The sequence below is a fragment of the Canis aureus genome, chromosome 11 (assembly GCF_053574225.1).
Source record: "Canis aureus isolate CA01 chromosome 11, VMU_Caureus_v.1.0, whole genome shotgun sequence".
NCBI classification, from domain to species: Eukaryota; Metazoa; Chordata; class Mammalia; order Carnivora; family Canidae; genus Canis; species Canis aureus.
This window is the reverse complement of record NC_135621.1, coordinates 13,989,886-14,009,810: the sequence shown is the minus strand read 5'-3', so window position 1 is coordinate 14,009,810 and position 19,925 is coordinate 13,989,886. Positions and strand designations below refer to the sequence as shown.

Here is a 19,925-nt window from a genome sequence, read left to right as displayed (position 1 = left end):
CCCTGCCTCAAAAGCTTCTCCTTCCCACTCTTACCTTCTCCTCCCCTAACTTAAACATCCCTTCCCCAGGGAAGCACTTCTTCATCTCCTGTACTAGGAAGGGTCCCTTTGCTTTATGTGCTAATGGGAGCTGTTGTTTTCCTGCATAGCACTAATCAGAGTTATCCCCAGACTACTAGTTGTGTCATCTTTACTATGTGCCTTCCCTGTAGGACATGTAATATCCCCATGAGGGCCGAGACGCATTAAGGCCGTGCTTTCCTGCCCACCACCATATTACCAGCTTCTAGTACATTTCCTTGCATGGCGTTGATGCTCAACTAACATTTGTTAAATAAATTAACAATCTAATAAATAAATTTAATAGGAATACATTTAAGATAGGAGTTAGGGAGGGATCCCTGGGTGGCACAGCAGTTTGGCGCCTGCCTTTGGCCCGGGGCGCGATCCTGGAGACCCGGGATCGAATCCCATATCAGGCTCCCGATGCATGGAGCCTGCTTCTCCCTCTGCCTGTGTCTCTGCCTCTCTCTCTCTCTCTCTCTCTGTGACTATCATAAGTAAATAAATAAAAAATTAAAAAAAAAAAAAAAAAAGATAGGAGTTAGGGAAAGAGCTAAGGAAGGGAGAAGGGATGGAAAGGGGGAGACCAAGGCAGGTTTGCTAGGCAGAAAGAACATCATGAGCGACGTCTCAAGGGACTAAGTCCCCTGAACGATGTCTGCATGACCAGGGCAGAGTTTGGCATTACTAGACTGTGAAGGTTAAGGTCAGAGCCGGGAGGATCTTGCAGGCCACGCGAGGAAGGGGCAGTCATGATTTCACACCGGCCTGTGCACGCAGCTAACATGGTGAGTGCCTTCATTCATGCAATAGATTTTTTTTAATTGATTGGAGAGAGAGAGAGAGAGAGTCAGAGGAGGGGCAGAGCGGGAGAGAGAGGGACAAGCCAACAACAAATTGTTCATGAACAGCACCCGATGTTATCCCAGGCATTGGAGATCCAATGAGTATTTCTTACTTGGAGTTTGAATTTTTTAAAAAGTCCTGATTTTGAGGGTAAGGCCCTCAGCTAGTTCGTCTCAGGACCCCTGCAGTGCCCAGCAGAGTAACTTCACCCAAAACCTTCAATGAAAGAAGAAGGGATGAGAGAATGAAGGTAGTAAAATGGCAGGACAGTCCCTGACACTCACAGAATCGAAGACAGGGCATCAGTCAGGAGCCAGCCAGGCCCTAACCAGCTCCCCACTCCCTGCACCTTGGGAGTCCTGCACCTGCTTTGCCTACTTTTCACTATCCCTGTGGTTCCTGCCTGAGCCCCCACGGGGGGCCTTTGCTGCCAACAGGAAGCAGAGGAGGCTGTGCCCTCACTCCGGCTGTCCAGGCTACGTGGGGGGAATGTGGCCCCTTTGACACATCTTCCCTGAAGACGTACTGCTGCGCACGGTACTTGGGTTCCACGGTATTATTATCGCTGTGCTTCAGATAGATTTTGGCTGAAGAAAATTTTGAGGGCTGGCTTGGGGATCTAAACACCTTCTATAGCAAATTTTCTGTAAGAAAAATGCTCTTCTGGGGACGCCTGGGTGGCCCAATGGTCAAGTGTCTGCCTTCGGCTTGAGTAGTGACCCCAGGGTCCTGGGATTGAGTCCCGCATCGGGCTCCCCGCAGGGAGCCTGCTTCTCCACCTCTCTCTCTGTGTCTGTCATGAATAAATAAAAATATTAAAAAAAAAAAAAACCAGAAAGATAATGCTCTTCTGGTTTATAATGCCGGGTTGTAGACTTTCCAGAACTAAACATAAGCTGCGTGCACTGCCCATTCCCTATGCGTATACGTGGCCTAGGGAAAGCCCTTGAGGCCAGAGCTGTGCCTTCTGGGCCTCCTCCTCCAGGAACCAAACACCGGCCAGGTCTTCACACGGCACCTTGCTCATCAATGCGCATTGAGCCAGAAGCTAGAAGCTGAGGTCGGGTGTCTGATTTGGTCTTGCACATCGCAGTCTTGGAAAGTTCTGCGCCTGAATGCAAGTGGCCGTCACTGTCTTGTTGCTTCACACCTTGGCTCCTCCAACATGAGCTCAGCAACTGCACCGCAGAGAAGGCGCTCCTGCCCCCGGGACCCCAGTTTGTTCAGGGGGGGAGATCTCACTCTCCATCATCCGGCCGCAGCCTAGGCAACCAGACTCCCATCAGGAGCAGCCTGGCTGACACTGGGTCACCTCAAGCTCAGGAACTTCTGCATCTGGCTCATGGCCTGGAGGGGAGACTTCGCCCCCGTGACCTTCTTGGACCCGACACTTCTGTCTTTACCACGCTGCTGATGTGGTTGGGGAAATCGATCTTCGAGCAATTCATCTTGGCTGATTGCTATCCTGGCTTTTAGTTTTGAATCCTTTGCGGCCTTGTTTGCAGCCTTCATCACAGAATCTGACTGATGTGTTCAACTTTCAACCGCCTCACTTTGTTTGCCTCGACCTTACCGTTTTTTCATGCTCCTTTGTTTCTCAGCACATCGTTTCCACCCTGATTTCGCTGTTTCCACCGTAAGAGCTGCATTTCCTTCTACGGTCTGTAGTCACGTCAGTGAACACGGCGTGTGGGTAAGGGAGGCCGCTCCTCACCGAGGCCCACCTCATTTTCCCAGTGCTTCCACGATGCTGGCTTCAATCACACCTGCTTTATGGTCTCTGGGTGGCAGATATGTGTCCAGATGGGCACAGAGACCTCCACCAGGCCTCTATGCAGGGTGCTCATGGGCTTAATACCCACAAAACCAGCTCCATTGCCCTGAGTGAGGAGGCACAGAGCCAGGGCGAGGCGGCGACTTCTATTCATTTCCCCCCATCACAGTACTGGGCAACGTGCTTTGCCACTGTCCTGCAACAGCCCATCCGGAAGCCAGCTCTGGTGACCATGCATCCTTAAAGAACGAGAAACTGCCTCCAGTCCCATGCTTGTAATCAGGTCAACCAGGGTGCAATGGCTATTTTTAAGAGTTGGAAAAACTGAGTCAAGGGAGGTGAAGATGAAGTTCACATGTCTCTCAACCCTGTCATCATCACCCTCATCTCCCTTGTCTGTAATAGTGAACAGAACTGATAAGTGTGATGACTCTACTGATGGGGTGACCCAAGTGTGGGGTTGATCCAATTGAGTAGGAAGCCGGCAGCATGAGCAGTGTGAACAGATTCACCCAAAGCAGAACAAACGATGTAGAAGTCTACTGAATCCTTCACTGGGAGCGGCCAACAGGGCGGGGAGGGAGAGGCTGTCTGCCAGGAGACAGCGGGAGGGGCTGTATTTAAAGGAGGAAGGTGAGGAGGTACAGGGACATATGGAATCTTCCCTTTTCTGGTAACTGTGCCTGGTTGTAAGAGGCCCATTGGTCAGTTAGGGTATTTTGAAGTGTGTAGCCTGCCGGGCCTGTCCATACTCAGCCTAGGGGAGAGGAGAGTGTTCTGGGCCCTTTCGGCATTCCATCACTCGAGCCTGTTTGCCTAAAAGCAGCCTCCGGGATAAGATTTCTAGAAACCCCTATTTCATAAAGGTGGATAGACCTATTAAGAACAAACATATTAATATGAAATAATTTAATAAATGAATCACATAGAATTTTCATTTTTATACAGATAAATAATGCTAAAGCTAAAGAATGCTTCACGTATGTGAGCTGAAAAGACACATTTAACACCAGTGAATTGAATATGAGCTTTCCCTGTTCACAGGAGAATACAGAGGCACAGAACATCCCTGTGCCAAGGTTCCTGGGCCAGTGGTTGCCGGAATCAAAACTAAAACTCTGGCCTTCCACCAGAAATTGGGCTTCTCCTTAGCCCATCGTGTGGCCACAGGCAGGAAGAGGATACAGGAATTCCACAGTGAGAGCCTGGATTGGGGTGACATTTTATTTATACGAGAAGGCTGCCTAGAAGAGATTTGAGAAGTTCTAGGGAAGCTTGTTATTTTAAGACAATATGTTTTCTTCAAACCAAGACGTTTGGTAGGCGAATTCTGGGTGGTAGCCTGGTGGTAGCAGGAGGGGTTGTGGAGGACTCTCCCGACTTACCATCTTCCATATGCATTTGGATAAGATCTAGTAGGGAATTGAACAGCCAATAGCAAAAATAAGTTTGAGTCGGTGTGATCCGAAACGCAGACACTTTATCTTTCTCTGAAAGTCAAAAGCACCATATCTAGGACTGGGATCGGGAAATGTACGTGAGAACTTTGTAGCCCCAAGAGTTCCCATCCGGCAGTAGGTCACAGCTCTCCTAACACGAACCACGGCTTTGCAATCAGTATAAAAGTCTACAATTACAGCCATTCTTTGGAATCCACTCAGCAAAGGAGGACATTCCTTGGCCCGTTTAGAAAAACCAGTGCAGATTTGCACTGGGAAAGGAATGCAGTCTGGAAGGATGGCCAATGATTTACAGATTATGTCTCCTTTGAGCTAAAAAAGACTAAGGAAAGGGGGTTCAAAAACACAATCCTGCCCCAGCCTCGAAGATGCGTGTAGGAGAAGCCAGTGAATGAGAGGACGGGGTCGGGGTAGAAGCGGTGAGTGGGAAACAGAATTAAGCGATGGGAGGGTGAGGACGGAGAACACTAGAGCGTTCTGGCTAAGGAACCAGCATCTTTATCCCAATCTCTTAGGTCTCCAGGGCACTTGTGACTTCCCAAGATGATTCTTATCCCAATGGGTTAAAAGTAAGAAAGACTTGGTAGGACCAATCAGAGAGGCACTATTTGCACCCTCTCGAGAGGGCAGCGGGTTCGGGTGGAGCTGTGCTATCCAGGGCCGCGTTGCAGGGGCGAGCCCAAAGTGGAGAAGCACCTCCTGACGTCCAGGCCTGAGTTCTGATTTCCACTCGGCAACCGTCTCTCCAGAGATAGGAGAAGGTCTTGGCCTGGAGCCTTAGGCCATGAGACTGACCTGGTGGAGGGAAGAAGGGGAGGAGGGGCCCCTCCAACTGTGCCTCAGAGAAAGATGATGAGTGGGGAAGGCGGCGGCAGGCAGGGCTCCAGGACTCCAGGAGCGAGAGGCTGGGAGGCTCAGCAGAACTACGGGCAGGAACTGGCCTGGACCGTGCTTGGAAGATGAACAGGGAGGGGGACATTAGGGCGTGGGAAGGAAAGGGCAAGCCCAGCAGCTGACAATGCGTGGAAGGAAGGGCAAGGGCCCGTGGACAGTGACTCGAAGGCTTCCTGCTCGTGAAGCCAGGGCTGTGCTGTCCCTGCCCACGGCTCCCGTCAGGTAGATCCGCTCTCTCGGGTAGGAAGTAGCTCAGACTCAGCAGACAGGCCTGTCGGCTCCAACACCCACAATTGTCACGCACTGTGTGTGTCTGGCCCCAACAGGAGACGTGGACAGGGGCCCTTTGCAAGGCGTGTCGGCGTCCAGGGGCACCCAGCACACCTGACTCAGGTGTCAGAGGGGGTGCCCAAGGCCCACCCCGCGCTCACCTCCTGGATGTTCTGCTTTGCCCGGCTGTCCGAGGGATGCATAATGGTCCCCATCACTTTCACGTTGCCGCAGACAACCAGGGCTTCATCAGGTGCATCTGTATTTATTCCCACTCGACTATGACAAACAGCAGATTCGGGAACTTGTCCTCGCTGCCATAGTGCATCACTGTCATTTTCAAACTGACCAGGGTTAGAGGCCTGGAAGAAATATGTAAGTACGTTACAACTAAAGTTAGAGCAGCTGGAGTCGATGGTTGCTTTATTCCTCAGGGCTAAGGAACACGGAATGGCATCTAAGTCTTTCAGGCGAGAGTCCTCTGTTGGATGGGACATTCCGACGTATCCAAATAACTGTGGCCCCAGCAGAGCCGGAGCTCAGCATGTCATGGTTTGGGACGTCCCAGCTCGACTGCGACTATCCGGGAATTAGAATGTGTCGCTTACGTTGAGCAGATGATAAGGAAGAAGGAAACTCAAATACGACCTTCTTTTCTGGGAAAATAAGAATAAGGATTTCACACCAGCACCTTACATTAGAAGTTATTATACGTTTATGAAAGTCCGGGTAAATAAAACTACTTTGCATTTAGCTAGCCCTTTTATAAAAGTTTCAAAACGCTTTAGTATTTATGATTTCATATGCAATGGGCAAGCAAACAACAGGACAAATGTATTTGGTTCACCCCAACCACTCCCTAAACACAGGTGACACTGCAGGAGGAGTAACAGGAGCTACGCTCGATGTACGCTGGGCCGCACCACCGTTCTGCACGACGGACGCGTACTGCTGTCCTCATTTTATAGATATCCAGAAGACTCTGAAAGGATAAATATATCGCCCAAGGCCACGAAGCTAATAAATTCTGGAGCTGGACTTATACTTCTTTTAGTGATTAAATAAAGATTCTAACTTTTCCTATTAGAAGTAAGTCTGGCCGGAGGCGCCTGGGTGGCTCAGTCGGTTAAGCGTCTGCCTTTGGCTCAGGTCATGATCCCGGGGTCCTGGGATGGAGCCTCACATTGTGCTCCCTGCTTGTCGGGGAGTCTGCTTCTCCCTCTCCTGCTGCCCCTCTCCTCCCACCCCCCCCCCCAGCCCTGCTCATGCTCACATTCTCTCTCTCAAATAAATAAATAAATGTAAAAAAAAAAAAAAATAACCCTGGCTGAATGTAGTCTTCAAAGAGTATCCAAGTGAAATGATGAGACCAGACAACATTCTGGAGATTTTACTATTCAAGAAAATTCTTTGCTGAAGAATTTTTCACTCGACTGCCTTCCCTTCTCCCCACCTACTACGGCTGTTTTTTTTTTTTTTTTTTTAATTTTTTTATTTATTTGTGATAGTCACAGAGAGAGAGAGAGAGAGAGAGACAGAGACAGAGACACAGGCAGAGGGAGAAGCAGGCTCCATGCACCGGGAGCCCGACATGGGATTTGATCCCGGGTCTCCAGGATCGCACCCTGGGCCAAAGGCAGGCGCTAAACCACTGCGCCACCCAGGGATCCCTACGGCTGTTGAATATATTTCTTTAAGTAGGAATCTCTGAATCCCTCCATATCCTCACAATAAAAATAATTTGTTTTTAAAATTGTGACCTATTCTTTTAAATGTGATTTTTGTGCATTTGAGGCAGGTTGTCACAAGTTCAGGCACTGATCATCTAAAAAGTCGACACTGATGCAATGTCTTCACTTTGCCTTTCTGGGCCGTGTGGGAGACACTCAGGACTCAGGACCTGAATATACATAGATTATCTCTGGAAAATAATCAAGACACCAATTACAACATTTTCTTTAAGGACAGGAACTGGGAGATGTAGAAATTTGGGCTGGGAAGGAGATTCACTGCTCAACCTACATGCTCTTGGTATTGTTTGGATATTTTTACCCTAAGGATGTGCTACCAATTTTAAAATAATAATAATTTTTTAAAAGCCCACAGAGTTGGGCAGCCCCAATGGCCCAGCGGTTTAGCACCACCTTCAGCCCGGGGCGTGATCCTGGAGACCTGGGATCGAGTACCACGTCGGGTTCCCTGCATGGAGCCTGCTTCTCCCTCTGCCTGCGTCTCTGCCTCTCTCTCTTTCTGTGTCTGTCATGAATAAACAAATAACATCTTTAAAAAAAAAACACACACACACAGAGTTTAGCTTGGGTTCAGTGAAAGAATTCTTAGGTGTCTTCAAATTTTTCATTCTCACCTGTTTGAACCCTGAGCTGCTCAGAAGACTCAACCATTGCCATTTGAGAGACAAAAGCAGTAAAAGAATAGAACGTAACAATTTTGAACATTATTTTGAGTGAATTCACTTAAACAAAGTGCTTTGCCACAAGATCCCTAGAGCCCCCTTGGCTGTGAATAGCAAACTGGCTTTGACTCAAATCCTTTTATAGTGAGTAATCAACTAAATCCAAAGGTATACCAGATAAATGTTGATGCATTTTGCTCTATCTAAACATAATGAGCCACTTCAAGGAAATAAAAGACAGTGATGGATTTTTTTCTTAAAGAGCTTTGAGATACTTATTATCATAAACTTGATATCATGTTGGAACAGCAGATATAAGTAGATTTTATTTTTTGGATTTTTGGATTTTTTTGAAATCTCACTTAGCTTTCATCAGATGAAAACTCAGATCCCTAAAATACATTCAGGTCATTTTGGAAAGGGCCACAGATCTGCAATTTTCTAAATATATAGACCTATGGACAGGCTGTCCTCATCAGTAATGGGAAATGCCCTTCTCTGTTATCCGCGATCTTAATGGTTCAAAGCAAACTGTAATGTACTATCACGTTCCGGAATTATGACGTTGTGTTCCCATGTGGTCCAATAGTGGTTCACTGATATCAAACCCCCAAATGAATTAGTGAATAAATAAATGAATGAATAAGTGAATAAATAAGTGAGTGAATAGTGAATAAAATACTTTAACTATTTATTCCACAGCCCCACATATTTAGGGAACACCTGAACATCTCAGTCTGTGTTATGATACAAGCTGGCTGTGTGATCTCGGGGCAATCATTTAACCTTTCTGTACCAGCTTTTTCTCTTTGAAGAATAAAGAGAATAATGACGTCTTTACCTCTCTCACAGTGTTGTGGGAATTTAATCAAATCACATATATATGAATACTTGGCAAAAATGAGGATGAATAGTCTCAAATTAGCCTTAACACACCGCTGTGCACAGCAACTACTGTCCTACCTATAAAGGAATACTTCTTTTCACTGAGTTTTGCTTTATTGCACTTCATAGAGAGCACATTTTTTTCTATTTTTTAATTTTTTTTTTACAAACTGAAGGTTTGTAGCAACCCTGCATCAAGCAAGTCTGTCTGCACCATCAACTGCTGATGCCACTGCTCATTTCACGTCTCTGCCACAACTTGGTAATTCTAACAATATTTCAAATGTTTTCATTATTTTTACATTTGCTATGGTAGTCAGTGATCAATGATCTTTGATGATACTATCATACTTTGGAGAGCCACAGCATGCCCACATAAGACGGCAAAATTTCATTAATAAATGTTACGTGTATTATTCTCACTGCTCCACCAACCAGCCCTTTCCTCACCTCTCCTCCTGCCCTCAGGCCTCACTATTCCTTGAGACCAATAACACTAAAATTAGTCCAATTCATAACCCTACAATGGCATCTATGTATTGAAGTGAAAAGAAGAGATGCATGTTTCTCACTTTAAATCAAATGCGAGAAATGAATAAGTTTAGGGAGGAAGGCATGTTGAAAGCCGAGAAAGGGCGGAAAGCTGGGCCTCTTGTGCCAGACAGCCAAGTTGTGAAAAAGACAAAAGACATTGTAAGTGCTGCTCCAGCGAACACACAGATGATAGGAAAGTGACACAGCCCTATGCGGAGAAAGTTTGAGTGGTCTAGACAGAAGATCAAACCAACTACAACGTTTCCTTAAGCCAGAGCCTTATCTGGAGCAAGAGCCTAGTTCTCCTCCATTCCATGAAGGCTGAGAGGGGTGAGGAAGCTGCAGAAGGACAGTCTGAAGCTAGCAGAGGGTGGTTCCTGAGCTTTAAGGAAAGAAGCTATATGTGTAACACAAAAGCACAAGGCGAAGAGCTAATAGAAGCTGCCCCAAGTTGTCCAGAAACTCTAGATCATTCTTGAAGGTGACTACACTAAACAGCAGACGTTTTAAAGGATTTTATGTATTTGAGAGAATGAGAGCAAGAGAGAAAGAGAGAGACAGAGATCATGACCTGAGCCAAAATCCAGAGTCAGATGCTTACCAGACTGAGCCCCCCAGGTGCCCCGAAACGACAGATTTTTAATGTAGATGAAACAGCCTTCTGTTGGAAGAAGAGGCCATCTAGAACTTTCATACCTAGAGAGAAGTCAGTGCCTGGCTTCAAAGCATCAAAGGACAGGCTGAGTCTAAGTTGAAGCCCATGCTCCTTGACCTTTCTGAAAAGCCTCCGGCCCTTATGAGTTTATGGTACATCTGCTTTGCCCGTGCTCTGTAAATGGAACAAGACCTAGATGACAGCCTATCGGTTTACAACATGGTTTACTCAATATTTTAAGCCCACTCTTGAGACTCACCACTCAGAAAAGAAGATTCCTCTCAAAATACAACTGCTCAGGGCACCTGGGTGGCTCAGTCAGTTAAGTATATGACTCTTGATTTTGGCTCAGGACAGGATCTCAGGGTTGTGAGAATGAGCTTCACACCCAGCGGAGAGTCTGCTTGACATTCTCTCTCTGCTTTTCCCTCTGAGCACCTGCCCCTCCCACCCCCTGGCCCACTCACTTGCTCTCTCTCTCTCTCAAATAAAACTTTAAAATAAAAAAAGTAAAACAATAAAATAAAAAATAAATAAATAAAATAAAAAAAGTATCTTAAATATATATATATCCTCATTGATAACGTACTGGTCACCCAAGAGCTCTGATGGAGATGTGCAATGTTGTTCTCATGCTGCTAACACAACATCCACTCTATGGCCATGGATCAAGGAGTTATTTTGACTTTCAGGTCTTCTTATTTACGAAATGTGTTTCAGGGAAGCCCGGGTGGCTCAGCGGTTTAGCGCCGCCTTCAGCCCAGGGCCTGATCCTGGAGACCCGGGATCGAGTCTCACATTGGGCTCCCTGCATGGGGCCTGCTTCTCCCTCTGCCTGTGTCTCTGCCTCTCTCTCTCTCTCGCTCTGTATCTCTCATGAATGAATAAATAAAATCTTAAAAAAAAAAAGAAAGAAATGTGTTTCATAAGGCTATAGCTGCCAAAGATAGTGATGTCTCTGATGGATCTGGGCAAAGTAAGTTGAAAAGCTGTAAAGGATTCACCAATCTAGATGTCATTAAGAATATTCCTGATTCACGGAAAAAGGTAGGAATATCCACATTAACAGGAATTTGGAAGAAGTTGATTCCAACCCTCCTGGATGACTTTGAGGAGTTCAAGGCTTTGGCAGAGGGAAGAAACTGCAGATGAGGTGGAAATAGGGGGAGAACTAGAACCAGAAGTGGAGCCTAAAGATGAGACCAAATTGTTGAAATCTTACAATAAAACTTCCATGGATGAGCAAAAAAAGTGGTTTTTTGAGATGGAATCTACTCCTGTTAAAGATTCTGTGAAGACTGTGGCAGAGACAGCAAAGGATTTGGAATATTACATAAAATTAGTTGATAAAACACTATCAGGGGTTCAGAGGATTGACTCCCAAATTTGGAAGAAGTTCTACTGTGGGTAAAATGCTAACAAACAGCATCTCACACTAAAAAAGAAACCATTTCTAAAAGGAAGAGTCCACCAATGGGGCAAACTTCACTCTTGTCTTATTTTAAGATATTGCCACAGCCACCCCAACCCTCAGCAACCACCCCCTTATCTGCTAGCAGCCACTAACACTGACACAGGACCTTCCACCCTCTCTGAAAGATTGTATTATTCTCTGAAAGTTCAGATTACTGCTAGCATTTTTTAGAAAAAATATATATATAATATATTAAAATATATAAATCTTTTTATTAAAAGATTTTATTTATTTATTCATGAGGGACACAGAGAGAGAGAGAGAGGCAGAGACACAGGCAGAGGGAGAAGCAGGCTCCATGCAGGGAGCCCAACGCGGGACTCGATCCCGGGACCCCAGGATCATGCCCTGAGCTGAAGGCAGGCGCTAAACCACTGAGCCCCCCGGGGATCCCCTATATATATATAGGTTTTGATGAAGGTATGTACATTGTTTTTGAAGACATAATGCTCTGATTCACTTAGTCGACTATGGTAGAGTGTAAACCTAACTTTCATGTGCACCGGGAAACCAAAATCTTCATTTGACTCACTTTACCGCGGTGGCCTGGAACTGAACCTGCACCGTCTCCGAAATACGCCTGTAATCATTTAATCGGCTCTCCTCAGCAACACACTGCACAGTTGCCTGATTCTGAGGGAGCTCCACTCACCGAATAAATGTAAATGGTGCCCTCTGCAGGTGCTCGGATTAGGACACAGCAATTAATAGTCCTTTGAGGCCACCCTAAGTTTGGAAGGGAAAGCTGGAATTTCTCTGCTTTACCATCATTTGGGCTTCAAAAGCAGCAGCCAGAGAGCATGATAGGAAAGCCTGAGTTGAGAAAGGCAGTTCATAACAAATAAATTTTTGTTCCTTTCGAAAGGGCTGTGGAAAATGGGCCTAGAGATGCTACTCAAGATGTGATCTGAAGGTCAGCAACATCGGCATCTCCTGGAAATGTCTTTCTTTTTTTTTTAAGATTTTATTTATTTATTCATGAGAGACACACAGAGAGAGGCAGAGACACAGGCAGAGGGAGAAGCAGGCTCCATGCAGGGAGCCCAACGTGGGATTCGATTCTGGGACCCCAGGGTCACAACCTGAGCCGAAGGCAGGCGCTCAACCACTGAGCCACCCAGGGATCCCCAAAGACTTGCTTTAATTCAATGCCCTATGTGTATTCCCACACGTGAATTCCACCCACAGGGTGGAATGGACATTTGCTCCACATACTGATTCCTTTGGGTAAGCAAAAATTCATGTGAACTCCAGAAGTCGGGTGTGCGTGTGCGTGCGTGCGTGTGTGTGTGCGTGCGTGTATGTGTTGGGGAGGAAAGGGAGTGGACCCTTACATGGCTCTGCTCTTACACCCACCCCTCATCATCCTTTTTTTTTTTTCTTTAAGATTTTATTTATTTATTTGAGAGAGAGAGAGAGAGAGAACAAGAGAAAGCGAGCAAGAGAGAGAAAGAGCACAAGCGGGGGAGGGGGAGGAGAAGCAGACTCCTCGCTGAGCAGGGAGCCCGACGCAGGACTCGATCCCGGGACCCCGGGATCATGACCTGAGCCCAAGGCAGACGTTCAACCAACGGAGCCACCAGGCGCCCTCAACCATCCTTACAGCTGCATTATTTCGTTTGTTTTCCCTGCCCTTGTTTGTTGGTCTCTCATCTGAGGACGGAACAGTTTGCGGGGCGGTAAAGAGGCATTTCGGGGAGACATATGCTTTTTTATTCTTCTGGAAAAGAAACTGGAATAATGTATTCGTTTTCAGAACTAGGAAACCCCGGCGTGTCTTTGAAAGGCAGACAAAAGTAACCATCCCTCCTGCTTACCACGCAGCGCTCCAAACCAGGTTTAATTACGTGTTTTAGAAGGAAAGGGGAGCTGAATGAAAACCTAGTCATTAACGAGGAGAATCTGAAGGAACCCCATGGCAGAGTGCTCCCCAAAAACAGAAGACCTGGGAAATAAATCTGTCTTCGGAGTAAACCTTAATTTCCATGAAATTGGGCAATTTACACTACAGGAGGCTGGTTGACAAGCCAGATGAGCCCTTACTGGGTTCTTGCCCACCGTTCTCTCTCTAAGGAGAAATCTGACGGGCTCGGTCTCCTGAAGCCCCCGGAGGCCAAAACCTCGTCTAGTCCATGCCTCTCACATGCGTCCTTGTATTAATCTCTGCTCTTGGGAAGAACGATTCTTCGGCCTCAAAATGAACAGATTGAATTGAATGAATGAATGAATGAATGAATGAATGAAGCAAATGAACCTGCTCAATGTACTTTGCAGTTCTCCGTATAATGGAGTCTGCTCCTAAAACATGTTCAGTTGTCAAATTTTACTCTCATTATCCCGCAGCTCAAACCAACGCACCCAGGACATGGCCTGAGAGGGCACACCTGGCTTTTTTGGAGGATGCGAGCTGGTCTACACTTGGTCTGACCATAGGTCTAACCATTCAAGGCTAACCATTCAATCCTATAGGTAATGTGTTCTGTGAACAAGTCAAAAACTCACAGATTCACCCAACATCACCACTTCTGAAGTTCAGCGTTTGTTTGTTTTTTTTTCCCCTGGTTGGTTTATTTATTTATTTATTTATTTATTTATTTATTTATTTATTTATTTATTTTGTTTAAAGATTTCATTCACTCCTGAGAGACACAGAGAGAGGCAGAGACACAGGCAGAGGGAGAAGCAGGCTCCATGCAGGGAGCCTGATGAGGGACTCGATCCCAGGACCCCAGGATCACATCCTGGGCCAAAGGCAGATGCTCAACCGCTGAACCACCCAGGTGTCCCATCCTCGGTTGGCTTAAACATTAAACAATTAAATAGATTCAAAAGGACATTCATTTTCACTTCTGCATTTGGAGTTAGAACAAAATAGTATCAGTAAGATATTTCTAGTTTGGGGGCGGGGGGGAGAATGGTTTGTACTATTACCATTCTCCTCTGTCTCATTATTACTAGAGTAAGCCTTGTACTACCCAGCGCACTTCTAGAATAGGGCGTTCTCTTTCACCGAAACTTACGGCTAGAAGAAAGCAATCAAATCTGGAATACAATCACGTACTACAAATAAAAGTTTAGTGAGAAATATGACAACCAATCTATATTAAGCATAATTTAATGGTTTTTAGTATTTGTACTGAATGTGAATTGCAGAGACACTCAACTTTTCAAAGTGATCATGAGTTAAATTATCACTGAGTTTTGGGTAGGAGGAGGCACCAGTTCCCGGGTTCTGGTAACGGAGTATTAGACAGGAGAGCGCTCTCTCCTGCAGCTGCTGTGTGGACTCCGCAGGAGCCAGAGGACACAGCTGCCAGCAGGAAATGGGGGAACCGGACACCAGGTAAAGTATTCAAGGTCTGCAGGTGACTCAAGCATGAGCCTCCCAGCTCAGAGCAGCCCTTGCATAACGTCTGACCTCTGCCAGCTCCGAAAAGAACAGCATTGTCTGTCTTTATTCCTCCTTAGGAAAACCCAGAAAGAATGAGAGCCCCAGGTTTGCAGACTTCACTTCAGATCTCATTCGTCAGTGCAGCAAAGCAATGCAGACGGCATCGTCAGGACCCCGTGAAACCCTGCCGGGAGATAGAGAACCCCTGCCCTTGGCCCCTGGCCGTGGAAGAGGCCCCCCCTTCCCCTGCCTTCCCTCCCTTGTTTGCCACAGGTTAGATCAAGCCCCACAGAACTGCGCAGGGACACAGGCTAGGCCTGACCTGGGACATCTAAACCCAAATGTTTTACCTTATTTCCATCGTTACTTCACTTCCATTGAAATTTTGAGATGCGGTTTAAGGATTTCCACGTAGAAGTGGCTTATTATTTTTAATTGATTAAAAGAATTTACACAGAGCACCCTTTGTTTCAGAATAGCTGAGCGTAAGAAAGGAAAGATTCGTGTCCCCAGATGGGCAGATCTTGCCCCCAGGCCCAGGAGCAAGAGCCACATACGTGGGCAGGCCCTTACCGAACGGTTTCTCCTGGCCCTTACATGTCCTCCCCGTGTCACAGCCCAGCTCCTCCTGCTGCCGGGCCCGTGGTGACCTGTTATCTGATGGCCCCGGTATTGTCTGTGGTGGCCAGCCTGGCCTCACACAGCTGCAGCTCCAGCTGCCAACAGCTCTGGGCCTTCGCAGCTGCCAAGCTTCACATCCACAGCTGTGACCGATCAGTCATTCAGCAGAACGTGCGGAACCATCGCTGTTGATAGGCAGGGGCCCAGGGGTTCCTTGGGGCACCGGTCACTCTTACTACTTTCCCCACCCCATGGGCTCTGGGAGGTTGTAACCTGAGCTCCCCTTTTGCAAACTATGCAAGATGATGAATTTCTTGCCCTCCTGAGCCTCGGCTCCTCTGCATGTGAAGAAGGTGATGTAAAGGTGCCACGAGGTGAAGTGACGTTGTACATGACTTATCAGGCCCAGTGCCTGGAATGGAGTTTCTCAAGGGCTTAACCAGAGCGTCTCAACGGGAGCACTGCTGACATGGTGGAAGGGGTCATTCTTTGCTGCGGGGGCTTATCTTGTCCATTCAAGGGACTGAACCGCACCCCCAGCCTGTACCCCTAGAGGCCAGTAGCATCCCCCAGTTGTGACAACCCAAACATTGCCAGACGACCTTTAGGGGGCAGGGAGCAGGGGACAAAAGTTCTCCTGGTTGGGAACCATTATGTGAAACCTAAAATGATAACACCTGCTATTACTATCCTCATCAGTTGCGAAACAGCACATGCCCAGCATGCCAGGGGAAATGCAAATTCTACTTGCGAGGAGAAAAGCAGGTGGGACCCAGGAGAGCACAGGAACCGAACCTTACCCTCACAATGATCCGTTCAGAGACGTGGGCAGACAATAGATAGAACTGGTCTCCGTTCGCAGCATACAGTCCGACCACCAACATGAAGTATCTGATTCAAAACCAGCCATCAACACACCAGGAAACAGAGACATGAGCTGAGCCATCAAACACCCCCCAACCCTTGTCAACCAATGGGGAATCCACCTAGATGGGTGTGTGCATTGAAAGATTTTCTATTCTGCTCCAAGTTGCCCCTGCTGTGGGAGGGAGAGCAGCTGATCCCCTTGGTATGGTTCTGGGCCCACCCTCCGCTTGTTCCGAGGTGAGCCGTTCTGCAGGCCTCAAGACAAGTGGCCACGGGACAGGTCCCTTTGCCCAGAGCCAGCCAGGCTGCGTTAGCTGTCCCAGTAGGGCCACCGGGGATCCTTCCCACCCCACCTGCTCTTGGCCAGCTCCAACTGTCTACCCTGCAGTCATGACTTTGGTCAAAGACCTGGGCCCTCCTCCCCTCCAATCACTCCCAGTGCAGGTTTCATCGTTATTCCAATGACTGCTTCGTATGTAACACGGATGAGGCATTCCTAAGATGGGATCGTTTCCTGAAAGTCAAAATAAAACTATCCCTATGAGAGAAGCTTTGGCTTTAAGCCTCACCACCTTCCTCTGCAAACTGGACAGATCCTCTCACCCTTACAGACAAGAGTTCTCCCCTGAATCTAAAGTAAAACAATGGTTATTTTCATCATGATTATTAGCCATCATCTGAGTCCCCGAAATGGGTTCTACGCTGGGCTACGCAGTTCATCTACAGTATCTCATCTAGAAGCCCCGGACAACCCTACTGGAGAAGGATATAAACGTTGTCCCCATTTCGCAGAATGGGGGAAGTTACGCATCAAGGTCACCCAGCCAGCTCAAGGCGGTGTGAAATTTCAGATCCAAGTCTTTCCATTATGCGCGGATGCCAGTACCTCTGGTCAGGATTTGGCTTTCCCTTCTTCCTCATGTTATTTGCCGTAGTCTCGCTGAAGTGCAACCGGCCCAGTGTAACTTTGGTGACCTGGTCGGCCGGCAGGTCAATTCTAAAACAAAAGAGCAGAAATACGGGGACACTGTGAGAGAACGTGGACTCTGGTCATGTCTAACCGGTCCTGAGATTCTCAGGGACGTTCAGTCCCCGGTCCCCATCACACCGCGGGGGACCCTACCCCAGGCCCTGGCCTTTTAATAAACTCTCCACAACATGGTCAGGAATGGCAGCCGGGGAATCACTCTTAAAAGGTGACATATGCCCACTCAGCAGAAGCTCGAGCCCAGAGTTTCTGACTCATGGGCCGTGTGCTCCCCATTCCACGTATCAGCTCTTTTAACTCCACCGTTGGGGGGTGGGAAGACATCTCATTTGCACCTCTGCCGCTGTTGCTAGAGCACTTGCCTCCCGACAAGCAATTTCCCTAAGTTTCTCATGAATGTTTTTGCCTCCCCTTCACATATTGGCCTCCTCCTGGCCCGGCTCCTAAGGGAGACCACACCCAGGCTGCCCCGGCAAGGGAGAACCAGGTGTGCCAGGCAAGTTCAAGGCTGTGTTTGGACATGTGGCTTCAGCGTCAGGCTGAGCTCCCGCCTGGTCCCTCCAGGCAGGAGGATCATCTTCTTTCCAGCCCAGATGGGATTGACTCATGGTCAAAATACTGAGATGTCTCAACTACATCCCAGCCAGACGGTCAAAACGCAAATCCCACTCCAAGTCAGCCCACAGCATGAACATTCCTTTTGGACAGTCATATTGCTTTGTGTCATGCCAGTCCTGTATGCTGTCTACCTTGGAACATACGAGGCAGTCTATCAACATAGCATTAAAAAATAAGAAAAAATGAGTTGTTAATAAGCACAGCATGACATTAAAAGAAAGGTCTAACCATAATCTATGTCAAGGAACCCACGTAGTTAGCAAGGATGCTATAAATGGTTATTAAAATAATGATGACTTGGGGCGCCTGAGAGACATAGGGGGTTAAGTGTCCGACTCTTGGTTTCAGCACAGGTTGTGATCTCTGGGTCCTGGGATCGAGCCATGGATGTTTTTGGACTCCACTCTCGGCATGGAGTCTGCTTGGGATTCTCTCTCCCTCTCCTTCTGCCCCTCATGCCTGCTCTCTCTCTCTCTCTCATGTACAAATAAATCTTTTAAAAAACTAATAATGATGACTTCAAAATGGAACTTTTTACAAGAATTTGTTTGAAATTATTTCAATGCGTTTTACCATCTTTGTTTTTGCTAATAAGCAGGTATTCATAATATTAATATATTACTAATGTGGTTTCTACAGTGGGAGTCATTTTATTTATTTACTTTTTTTATTGAAGTATGGTCAACATATAATGTTACAGTAGTTTCAGGTGTAGACATAATGATTCAACAACTCTCTACTTAGGCTGTGAGTGCAGGTCCCAGCTGTCACCACACAGCACTGTTCCAATAACATTGACTCTATCCCCGATGCTGTACTTTTCATCCCTGTGACTTATTTATTCTATAACTGGAAGCCTGTACCTCCCACCCCCCTTCACTGATTTTACTCCTGCCCCAACCCCTCCTCTCTGGCAACCATCCATTTATCCTCTGTATTTATAGGTCTGTTTCTGTTTTTTTTGGTGTATTTGTTTATCTTTTTAGATTCCACATATAAGTGAGATCATATGGTCAGCAGGATTTATTTTTAATAAACAAAATAAATTAGGCAATAGGTCTTTTCCCCCATACATTCACAAAGGAATTCAGAAGAGAAAATCTTACTTAACAGGATTGAAAGTCTTCTTGCTTCTATCTGCTTGCGATTGTTCAATAGCAATTATTTGATTGGTGGCTTCTACCTGTGTGGAACAATGGAAAGTAAATTAGTTGCCGAATAAATAAATTATTTTTTTAAACAGTCCATGAGTAAATAACATTTCAGTACTTTACAAGTTTTCCAAGGCATCAGGATAGGCACCGAGTAGAAGGAACAAGTCACTGAAAAGATGTATAAGACAATGGCCCCAACCTTAAGGAGTACGCTATTGGTGAGAAAAGAAACGAATACATGTAAAACTAAACAATGAAAACAGAAGGCAACAGAAGACAGTTGAGTTTTCTGGGCACTGAATATAGTGTGACTTGTAGATAATTAAAACATCAGGAGCAAAACACAGGAGCAAGGCAGCTCAAATGATACATTCATTCATTCCCTAGATCCTTGCTGAGCACCTGCTATGCACCAGGCATTGCTCAAGGCATTAGAGGTGAGCAGTGGACAAAATTAACAGAAACCCCAGCCCTCGCAGAGCTAGCATTCTAGTAAGAAGAAATAACAATAAACAATGAAATTAAATAAAATACAGAAAATGGCTTTTCAGTACTTGCTACAAAACTCCTCTTGCTATGAATGAGTAGTGGCCAGGGTCTGGTGAGATCTGCCTTGTTCTATATGGCTTGTGGGTATTAGCATAATATTCTTCTGAAAAGCAGTTGGGCAACATACAGCAGGAGCTTTAATGATGTTCATGCCTTTGATGTATAAATTATTCTGGAATGTATCCTCATGCGAAGACAGGTATTCATGATGTTTTTGAAGTTTTATTAATAATAAAGAATTGAAAATAAGAAAAACTTAAAATAAGGTAGGAATATGGTACATTTATTCAATAGAAACTATGTCATCTTCAGAAACAATATTTTACAGGATCTTTAATAGTACCATACGCTATTTTTGTAATACACTATTAACAATATGAGGTTAATTTTAATAATGGGAAAAATTAGACTACCAAATGGCAGATCCCAAATATGAAAGAATTTTCTCTCTTCTTTATTGTTTTCTATT

The 19,925-nt window shown here is 46.2% G+C and overlaps 1 protein-coding gene across 1 annotated transcript in view; it reads right to left on the bottom strand.

Annotated features, from left to right (window-relative positions):
• MYRFL (myelin regulatory factor like) overlaps positions 1-19,925 on the bottom strand; it is an 83,406-nt gene that overhangs the window by 42,894 nt on the left and 20,587 nt on the right. The window contains exons 6-9 of the mRNA XM_077913241.1: positions 18,860-18,936; positions 17,034-17,144; positions 16,081-16,171; positions 5,469-5,669 (exon numbers count right to left, since the gene is read on the bottom strand). Of these exons, the coding sequence (XP_077769367.1) occupies positions 5,469-5,669; positions 16,081-16,171; positions 17,034-17,144; positions 18,860-18,936 (480 nt within the window). The remainder of the gene's footprint in view (positions 1-5,468; positions 5,670-16,080; positions 16,172-17,033; positions 17,145-18,859; positions 18,937-19,925) is intronic.